This window comes from Populus euphratica, unplaced genomic scaffold (assembly GCF_000495115.2).
Source record: "Populus euphratica unplaced genomic scaffold, PopEup_1.0 scaffold78.1, whole genome shotgun sequence".
NCBI classification, from domain to species: Eukaryota; Viridiplantae; Streptophyta; class Magnoliopsida; order Malpighiales; family Salicaceae; genus Populus; species Populus euphratica.
The window spans coordinates 1,266,213-1,275,620 of NW_011499867.1; the positions used below are offsets into that span (position 1 = coordinate 1,266,213).

Consider the following 9,408-nt stretch of genomic DNA (forward strand, 5'->3'; position numbering starts at 1 on the left):
CATCAATAAATCCTTTCATTTATGTGATCGACCTGCATTTAAACTGAATATTTACCACAAATTAAAGGTATCTTAGGTTATTAGATATATTATTATAAAACATGCTTTGGTTAAGGAGTTATTGATACTTCAAGTGCAAAATGATGATATAAAACCATGATAAAAATGCACTTTTAAGTACTAATCATAACTAGTTTAACTTTGTTTCTAATTGTTGTTCCATGTTTATCAACTTTATTCCTAAACACCCATTTTGTTTTAGTAATAGATTGATTATTAGGTCTAGAGACTAGTTTCCAAACATTATTTCATTCAAATTGGTTTAGGTCATCTTACATAACTAAAATCCATTTTCTATCCTTTTTAAATTTTAGAAATGGTTTACGTTCTATATGAGAAACGAAAGCAAAGTGACCGCTAGTGTTTCCAAGTGAAGCTTTAATCTTAGTCCCTCGAAAGGATTACTAATAATTAATTAAAAAAGATGGGAGTTTGTATATCTTAGTTCATATAGAGGTACAAAGTTACATACCATATCTTGTTATTTGCTTGAGTTTGGTTGATCTTTGTACATTTCTTCGTTGTTTGCCTTCATAGGGATCTTATCATTAATACTTAAATGATGAACACTTTCATTTATGTCATTTAGAATCTTAATAATTTTTTTAGTTTGAGTTTCCTTTAATACAACATACATGGATTTCTTAAAATAAAGTGTTATGTTATTATTATAAAACTTTACATACTTTGCTAGAGGAGGAATAATCAACAAAAAATCCTATATCAAATTTTAAATCAAATTTATCTAAATTATCTTCAGTGTAGAGAATAAAGCAATGTGAGCGAAAAACATTAAAATATGAGATGTTGGGTTTCTTTCATCTTCAAAACTCATAAGGAGTTTTTCTTAACTTCAATATTAAAGTAACACGATTTAAAACATAGCAAGAAGTGTTTACAGATTCTTTCTAAAAATATTTAGGTTTGTGAAATTCATTTAACATAGTTCTTGTCATTTCTTCAAGAAATTGATTTTTTCTTTCTATGACCCCATTTTGTTGGAGAGTTCTAAAAGCTGAAAAGTTATGGTGGTATCTTTTTTCTTCACACAAAATTTCAAACAAATCATTTAGAAATTCACCATTATGATTACTTTTTATATTTATCATGGAAAAATCTTTTTTATATTCAACTTCTTTTTTAAAACTTTACAAATTTATGAATAATCATCTTTAGATTTCAAAAATAAAACTCATGTGTATTTTGTAAAATCATCAATAATTACAAACACATATCAATTACCACTAATACTTCTAGTTCTAGTTGGTCCAAAAAGATTTATGTGTAGTAATTTTAAAGATCTTTCGGTTGAAATGTGATTTTTCCCCTTATTTATCCATTTAACAAGCATCACATAACCTTTTTTTTTTTTTAAATACTATATTTACAAACTCTTAACCATATCATTTTTAACTAGTTTAGAAATGATGTTCATGCCAATATGACCTAGTCTTCTATATTAAACTTGGGTTAACTCGAGTTTATTTTTAATAGATTTGTTTTTCAATTTTATCTTTTAACATTAATTTGATTGAGAATTGAGTTTTGTAATTTATCTTAATTTGTTTTTTATTGGATTATCCTAGTCTCATGATCTGAGTCGCAAGTTTGACAAGTTAACTCAGGTTGACTTAATTTATTTATTTTAGTTTTTAATTAGTTTTTTTTTTCAATTTCATAATTTAGTATTGAGTTTATTAAAAATTGAGTTTCATAATTTATTTTAATTTATTTTCTATAAAATTATTATGGTCTCATGATTTGCATGAAGAATGGTAACTTAATTTGAATTATCTAATATGTTGTCGTCTCAATATTTATAAACAAATACCATCTTGAATATTTATTTTGAAGTTAAATTATATTTTTATTGATTATTTAAATTTTTTTAGATTTGTCAAGTCAATCAAGTTATATCGGATAAGTTTTCACATGGTTGAAAATTTTTTCTACTAGAAAAAACTTTAGTAATATTTAAATATTTTTTTACATTGAAAAAATTAAATTTAACCCATTACATGATACGAGCTCATAATCTAGTCTAGAGATTATTTCAAAACCAATTCCTTGTCTCGAATAATTACAAGAATATAAGAAAATACAAAAAATTAAGAATGGGTTATTCAATTTCTTATGATATAAGATTCAATTTCTTATGATATAAGAACTTCACGTAAAAGATTGTAGAGCTCATTTAGACAATTCCTAGAAGATGGGTTGCAATTGAGGGGATTTTAGAGAACCAATCCACATGTAGAACAATTATAAAAATATAAAACAATATATAAGATAAAAATCGATAATGAGATACCTATCAAAATACAATTAAGAGTTTTTTTTTTTTTAATGAAACTCACACTCAACTATCGAATTCAATTGATACCGATCGATGAGGGTGATTTTGTCGGCTAGCACAATTTCAATTTGCTTAAGGCCCTGGTGTTCAACAAATGGCATTGCCTATTTTTTTTGGAGGCTAAATTGGAAATAATTTTAGTTTTATGTTCTAGTTGAGGATCACGTAATAGTTGCGGGCCAAATATGTCATTTTCCTCTATTTTTTTTTTTTAAAAATCTTCTATGATCTGATTGATCAGTTTTTTATAGTTCGCCTTGCCACCATACGGAAGCTTAATTAGCTTCAATTTAAACTGAGAGATTCACTTCTTACTTTATTCTATCGCGAATTTGAAGAGAAACCCACTTCTTAATTCTGTCTTTCTTGAAAGCCATCTGAGAATTTGTTGCTGGATCTGTTACTATTATTGGGTTTTGTGAAGATTCATTTTTATCATAGCTATTTGTTTTCCCTCCATTTTTGGGTGGTTTCAATACGAGGAAAACATGAGCTTAGATCATTTTAGGTTGCTTGTAATGTACTGATATGGACTTGAATTCAGGGGTACCGTTTTGGAGAATTTATTGTTCTTTGTCGAGATTGAGTGTCTTTTATGGTACTTATTTTCCTGGTCTAGTTTTGAAGGAGTGATTTACGCTTGTTTTGGAGAAGAAAACCATTACTACTATGTTTTGGAGGGACCGTCAGAGAGAAAACAAGGACCAAAATGGTGGACCACCTTGTGGTCAGGTTCGAGTTCTTGTTGTTGGTGACTCAGGTAATTTTCTTTTTATTAATTTGCACTCTCTATTGTTTAGTTTATTGAATTTGCAATGCGTGTTTTATTGGTAATTTTATGTAAGGGGATATTGGTGAATTATGCTTCTGCTAAATCCTAGTTTAGATAGAACCTGGATAGTATTAGAGGGTTTCTTGAAAGAATAGAAGTGAGTGTCTCTAGTGGACTTTGAGTAGTAACATATGCAATTTCTGCTGGAATCCATTGGAATCAGATGGTCTGATTGGATATCTGTAATCTTGCCAATATGACTAATTGATGGTCTAAATACTCCATTTTGGACCGAAAAAAGATGGGTGATGTGCGTTGGGCTGATTATCCTTTGCATGACATGTAGTTGATGATGATTCAATAGTTACAACGTGTCATTCTTAGTGTGAGATCTAAAGAGCTTGTAGGGAGATATTGTTTCTGTTATAGATTCGGAGTTGAGGGTAGTCTTTTGCACTTTAAGACTGATTTAGGCCTTCAAATCTCTCCAGGGTTTTTGCTTCAACTCTGATCACCAAGATTAGGCATTGCCTTAATAGTAAAGTGAAATATCAGCTGCAATTATCAACATCTTCTACAAACATGATGTGCAAGTTTAATCCCCAGGAATACTGACTAGTTATTATTTTAATTTACTGGAAACCTATAGGGCTGGAGAGTATATTTCAGATTGAGGCCGGAAGAAGGAAAGAAAACTGGAGCTTGATCAATATTTATGAATTTCTGTGGTTATCTCTGTAGCAGTTTTGTTCACAGAAAACTAGTCTCTGTTGCTAGGGAAATCAGCTCTGGATTTTGTTCAAATAAGGGACAATAGAACAACTACCTTTGTGGTTGTTGGTGTTTTGGTGCGGCAGGGATAGAGGAGCTGTGTAGAGCATGTTATGCAGATGGCATGAACATTTCAGACTCCTCTTAGTTTATATTTTTGGGCCTAGTAAATCTCTCTTCAAGGAAGAACGTTAATTGGATGATATAATGTTAAACAGTTGAGGCTCCTCTAGGATTATTTGGCATGTGTGGGGCTCAATATTTGTTCTTAGCCATTAATAATAAATAGTAACAGGTTAAAACAGTTGGCCGCATATTGGTTCTCAAAATAAACTCAAGTGTGCCTGCTTCTGTTCAACTCACACATTGATTGTGACTTGTTGGAGGACATGTGATTTGCTTGCATGATTTGTGGGTTGCTTGTAAGAAGTGGAAGTCATTTCTCCTCTATGATCCATACTATTTTCCTCCTCTTTGGAAGCTGAGATCAAATCCATTTTTTATTTTTATCTTTGTAGGTGTGGGTAAAACCTCACTTGTTCATCTTATTGTCAAAGGTTCTTCCTCCGCTTGCCCTCCTCAAACAATTGGATGTACAGTTGGTGTGAAGGTATGGTTTAATATGGCTTTGTTAGTTGACATTAACTTTGTAGTATATAGTTTGGAGTTCAAAATTTTTAACCAAGTTCTTACCATCACTTCTTTACAGCACATTTCTTATGGTAATTCCAGTAGCTCATCAAGCAGTATTAAAGGTGACTCTGAGAGAGATTTCTTCGTTGAACTCTGGGACGTGTCAGGTCATGACCGATACAAAGATTGCCGGTCTCTATTCTATTCTCAAATTAATGGTGAGTGCTGTTTTTTCTTTATGGCTAACTGTATTTGCTAAACTTGGTCATTTTCTATATGCATATTTAGTTATAACCAGCATTCGTTGGCTATGCATACATCAGTTAAAAACATTTACTTCTCTTTGTAGGCATGAATGTTCTGTTTAGCTACAATTACACTGTAGATTTTCATTGATAAAAGAGTTTGATATTATTCTGTCTCCTTGGAACCTTCTTGTAAGCATCCTTATTTGTTGATATCATTTGGATAAGGCTTTGGTTTTTAATCAGGCATTTATTTTTGTGCCAGTCTTACAGGAAGCAAGTTTGTGTTTGCATCCTAATTCAATTATTAAATTTCATTAACGATGCACTTGAAGGTGCAGTGCAGTGCAGTAGATTTAGAAAATGGTATAGAGATTTGTTACTACTTCTTACTTATCTGATAATTTGGGTTCTTTAGATGCAATTCTGCTAAGTAAATGTGGAAATGATATTCCATAAAGCTTGTTATGATAGTTACGCCATCATTTTCATTTCAGCACCTCTTATCCAAAAATATTCTGCAACTAAATGGTTTGTATGATAGGACACTCAAGAAACATGATCACAAATCTGGAGAAAACATGTTATTATGTATTGGGACTTTTGGCATTGCATGTCTAAGATAAGTGGCAAGTTGGTGTAACTTCTCTTGTGTTGTGCAATGGCCATGCAGTTCTGGTTGTTAGTTTTCTCACTGGTTGGCATTTGGTGAGTCATGCCAAAATCAGCGATTTAGTTATTTATGCATTGGTAGGGAGATTTCGGACTTATAAAGTGATATGGTGCATAGAGTGATGTCTTTGTAGTTGGCTATGTATATGTTTCAGGGAGTAGAATTTTAGGTGTAATATTTTCTATTCTAGATTCCTGTAGCTGAAATTTTATGCCTTTCACCTCCTTTTTTATTGTCTTATTCTTTCCTTTTTCTTCATTTGAAAGTGTACTTTGAAAAGAATATTTTCCTTGAACTTTTGAGTAGAAGAGTACTAATCCGAGTGGTGAGTCTATCTTAGATTGTTTTTTAAACTATCAGTAGTCAATGTAATAGCTGGGCAAAATTTAGGTAGGGGGTCTAATCAGATGACTTTTCCTTAGTTAATACATCTAACAGAGGATGTATTAATAAATGTGAGACGGGATTTTGAATAAGAACTATCTCAAATATGTTGTGTATGGTAGCCAAAATCATGGTCAATCAACTTTATCCCATCCTCTCCTTATCTGATTTGAACTCTTCATAATGGTGGCTTTGTTAACATGGGCAGGCTGCCAAAGAAGCAAGGTATGACAAAGAAGCTGTGGTAAAGTTTTTTCGAACAGTAAGTATTTGGCTCTTGTATCCACATCTTTTAGTGTGTCTGTGGATGTATTTATTCATTATTCATGTTGGACACTTTCCAACTTCTTTTGGATCACTTTGTTTCAGTTGATCAGGAGAAGATATTTTTCAGACGAACTACCTGCACCAAGTCCATGGTCTGCTTATCCAGTTCAGAGATCTGTCCAACGTTTAGATGAAAATACAAGTGATGAGGATTCATTTTACAAGACTACAAGGTACCCTATACTAATGATATTACTGTATGTTGCAAGATATTCATGTCAGCTCTATCTGAGTGCCACAAAAAAAATGTCACTGTTTTTTAAATTTAGATGAAAGCTGCATTTCACATTATAAAGGGTATCGAACATAGAATTCCCTTGTCACCAAGATGCCCAAGTTGATTTTCTCAAATGCAGAAAATCTGTGTTGTGCTTGCATTGGGAATGTTTTTTTTCCAAACATATCCCAATATCATGCTTATTATGTACTTTTGCTTGGCTGATATTTCATGCCACCAATGATCTTTTCTTGGGGGGGCTGGGGGACTGAGTTTTGCTGGCTTACATTATATGTTCTGCTTATGAATGAAAGAGAACTGTTGGAATGGTTACTGGTGTTTGATTGATGTCCTTTGTGGCTTGGTGAATGGTGATACAATTTAGAAGTTTGGTTTTGCTGTTACTATGTTCAGCTTCTTCTTTTTATCATGTCATAATGTAGTTCATCTACTCGATTTTCTTCTTTTTAACGTGATTTGTGTTCCATTTGGGGATATGACCAGTCTTCTGCTATTGCAGCTTAGCTGGCGATCCTTACAAATACAATACGCTCCCTCCCCTGCCAGCTCAACGAAATCTGATACCACCTCCAACACTTTACCCACAGCAGCCGGTTTCAGTTACCGAGAGTTACAGCATTCCAAGATTTACCCTGACTGGCTCTCAAGAAATAAGCAACACTGCAAGATTGAAGCGAATGGATATTAATGTTTGATGATCTGGGGCTCTGGATTTGCTCTGCGAAGAATGCACTTTCACTTGGTGCTGAGCTCTATTTGTTAATATGGAATTCCTCTCGTTTTGCTTGTAAACCGTTCAATTGATTCTTTTTTCATGGCCTACACCGCTGTAAGTTTTTGGGTTACAGTTTGGTCACAATTTACATGTATATTGATTGATTGGTCAACCTGAAGTAGTGGCAATTAATCTCCACGGAGGTCGGAACTCTTCTTTTTTTTTTCTCTGTAGTGGTTTTTGTGGAGGAAAATATACTCGTGAAACTGTTTGTATCCTAGTTATTCTGCTTCAAAAAAATTCTTTGTTTAAACAAATTGGCTCTCAATCTTTAACCCCCTACCTCTCTTCCCTTCCAAAAGGGAAACTTATTGCTGCATAAGCATTGTTTTATGTTGCGATGAAATAGACATAATTTCCACGATCCATTGCCATCTGTGATGGTGGTAAACAATAAATCCAAAGACATCTCTAATCTAATGGTAGTAAAAAACTGCAGAAAGAACGCACCCATATAAGAAAACGACTCAGATGACTAGCAGTATGATGATTTCTGCAGAAAGGCTATAAGAATTGCTTAACACTAATGAAAGTAACACGAAATCATTCTTGTCTATCTATATAACACGCTGAAGGATAAAAAAAAAAAATATATCTTATTGTTAATCTCATGTTCTAATTATTTGTCCGCAGGACATACTCTTTTGAAAATCGGCAATGGAGGGGAGTCTCTCAGGCCATAGAGTACAGCATTGATCATTTCATCAGTGCTTACTATCTCAGCCACAGATTTTGGCATCCCAAGTATGCCATCCATATATGGAGACCAGGTTCCATAGCTGCTAATTTCTGGTTCGCGTTTTACTTTTGTTTCCAGCTGCGGCACCTTCCTTGGGATGTTCTTTGTGCTGTTTTTACCCTTCCTTCCCCCTGTTGTTTTAGCCATATTACCAACTTCGATATATGAAGACCCGGTTGTGTTGCAGCTAACATCTGGTTCGATTATTTTTGTTTTTGTTGCTGGCTGTGGCACCTTCAATGAAATGTTCCTCGTGCTGTTTTTGCTTTGCTTGCTCATTGTAGTTCTAGCCATATTATCAACACCTGACCTGACAAATGGTTAATTTCTCATTGTAGGCAGTTTCATATGTAGAAGTGGAACATAAAACTCTGGCTCCATCTTATATATATATATATATCCCTTGCCTTTTCCTATTCTATGATCAAGAAGTTAGTGGTTAGCCAAAAGAAAACTGAAAAAAGATCCTTTTTCTTGATCATAGAATAGGAAAAGGCAAGGGATATATATATATATATATATAATAGATATATATATATATATATATATATAAGTGTGAAGTAATTCTCAGATTCTATAAGATTAACAAAAGAAAGCTGATATACAGTCGTATGTTTTGCAGAAGTACCTGGCGCGGGGGTTCCTTTCCTTGTTGTTCTTGGGTTCTTCAAGAAGAGGGAGGGAAGGGCTTAGTCATTGAAGGAAAACAAATGCTCGCTGAGATACGCATTTATTTTATGTTCACGCACGAAGATTTGTGTAACTCATGGAGTTAATGGCAAAATAAATATGAGTGAATAATTAATAAATTAACAATTAATAATATTAGTTTTGGTGATTGTGCTCCTTCCTTTTCAAATAAAGGATTAGATTAGGAAATAAAAACCAAGATTTACATGCAATTGAAACCTATTCCATCAGCATATTTTTACACTGACGGGGAAGATTTTCCAAGTTAGTTTTACTGAATTAAACCTATTCCATAATTTAATTTATCATATACTTCAAAACTCAGGATCAATAAAAGCATGGGGATGCAAGAACTCATGCCATCAACCAATGAAGACTATATATATTTTTTTTTCACAGGGACAATATATCTCTTAGAAAAACCAAGCACGAAAAGGAAACAGGAACTCGCCAAAAAGGCATGTCAAGAGGCAAAACCATGTCTAGGGCATCATGAATGTTAATCTCCTGCTCATTCGTATTGGATATATATAAGATATTCTTCACCTTCTCGATCCGTTGCTGCTTCTTGATACAGGAGGTTTTAAGAAAAAACAATTTTCTTAGTTATTTTTATTAATTTAAGAAATAAGATATTATACTTAATAATTTTTTTTTCTCAGTTTTTATAGGAACTATATTACTCATTCTTTATTTTTGAGTTTTCTAGTTTATTTAAGTTGTGTAAAAGAGGATATTTAAGTTG

The 9,408-nt window shown here is 32.9% G+C and overlaps 3 protein-coding genes across 4 annotated transcripts in view; 2 read left to right on the plus strand and 1 right to left on the minus strand.

Annotated features, from left to right (window-relative positions):
• LOC105126422 (uncharacterized GTP-binding protein At5g64813-like) overlaps positions 1 to 7,491 on the plus strand; it is a 15,783-nt gene extending 8,292 nt beyond the window's left edge. The window contains exons 5-7 of the mRNA XM_011027289.1: positions 6,103 to 6,156; positions 6,264 to 6,394; positions 6,959 to 7,491. Of these exons, the coding sequence (XP_011025591.1) occupies positions 6,103 to 6,156; positions 6,264 to 6,394; positions 6,959 to 7,154 (381 nt within the window). The 3' untranslated portion in view covers positions 7,155 to 7,491. The remainder of the gene's footprint in view (positions 1 to 6,102; positions 6,157 to 6,263; positions 6,395 to 6,958) is intronic.
• LOC105126421 (uncharacterized GTP-binding protein At5g64813-like) lies at positions 2,548 to 5,037 on the plus strand. Its single transcript, XM_011027288.1, has 3 exons — positions 2,548 to 3,176; positions 4,478 to 4,569; positions 4,669 to 5,037. Exons 1-3 carry the CDS (start codon positions 3,086 to 3,088, stop codon positions 4,849 to 4,851), a joined length of 366 nt encoding a protein of 121 aa, XP_011025590.1. The 5' UTR covers positions 2,548 to 3,085; the 3' UTR covers positions 4,852 to 5,037.
• Positions 7,492 to 7,767: 276 nt separating the features above from the next.
• Positions 7,768 to 9,408, minus strand: part of LOC105126423 (uncharacterized) — a 5,401-nt gene continuing 3,760 nt past the window's right edge. Inside the window, exons 1-2 of one of the 2 annotated variants that reach the window (XR_842428.1) lie at positions 8,602 to 8,791; positions 7,768 to 8,283 (exon numbers count right to left, since the gene is read on the minus strand). Coding sequence is in view for 1 of the 2 variants with exons in the window: in XM_011027290.1 (XP_011025592.1) it covers positions 7,854 to 8,278; positions 8,602 to 8,638 (462 nt within the window). In the remaining variant the exon portion in view is untranslated. Of the gene's footprint in view, positions 8,284 to 8,601; positions 8,792 to 9,408 lie in introns of those variants that run through there. The other variant, XM_011027290.1, reaches the window with a different exon arrangement.

Bases quoted from the DNA above. Each gene is read 5' to 3' on its own strand.
- LOC105126421 (XM_011027288.1), top strand. From the start codon at position 3,086: ATGTTTTGGAGGGACCGTCAGAGAGAAAACAAGGACCAAAATGGTGGA. The intron at 3,177-4,477 runs GTAATTTTCTTT...TTATCTTTGTAG, and splicing joins TCTTGTTGTTGGTGACTCAG to GTGTGGGTAAAACCTCACTT. The intron at 4,570-4,668 runs GTATGGTTTAAT...ACTTCTTTACAG, and splicing joins GATGTACAGTTGGTGTGAAG to CACATTTCTTATGGTAATTC.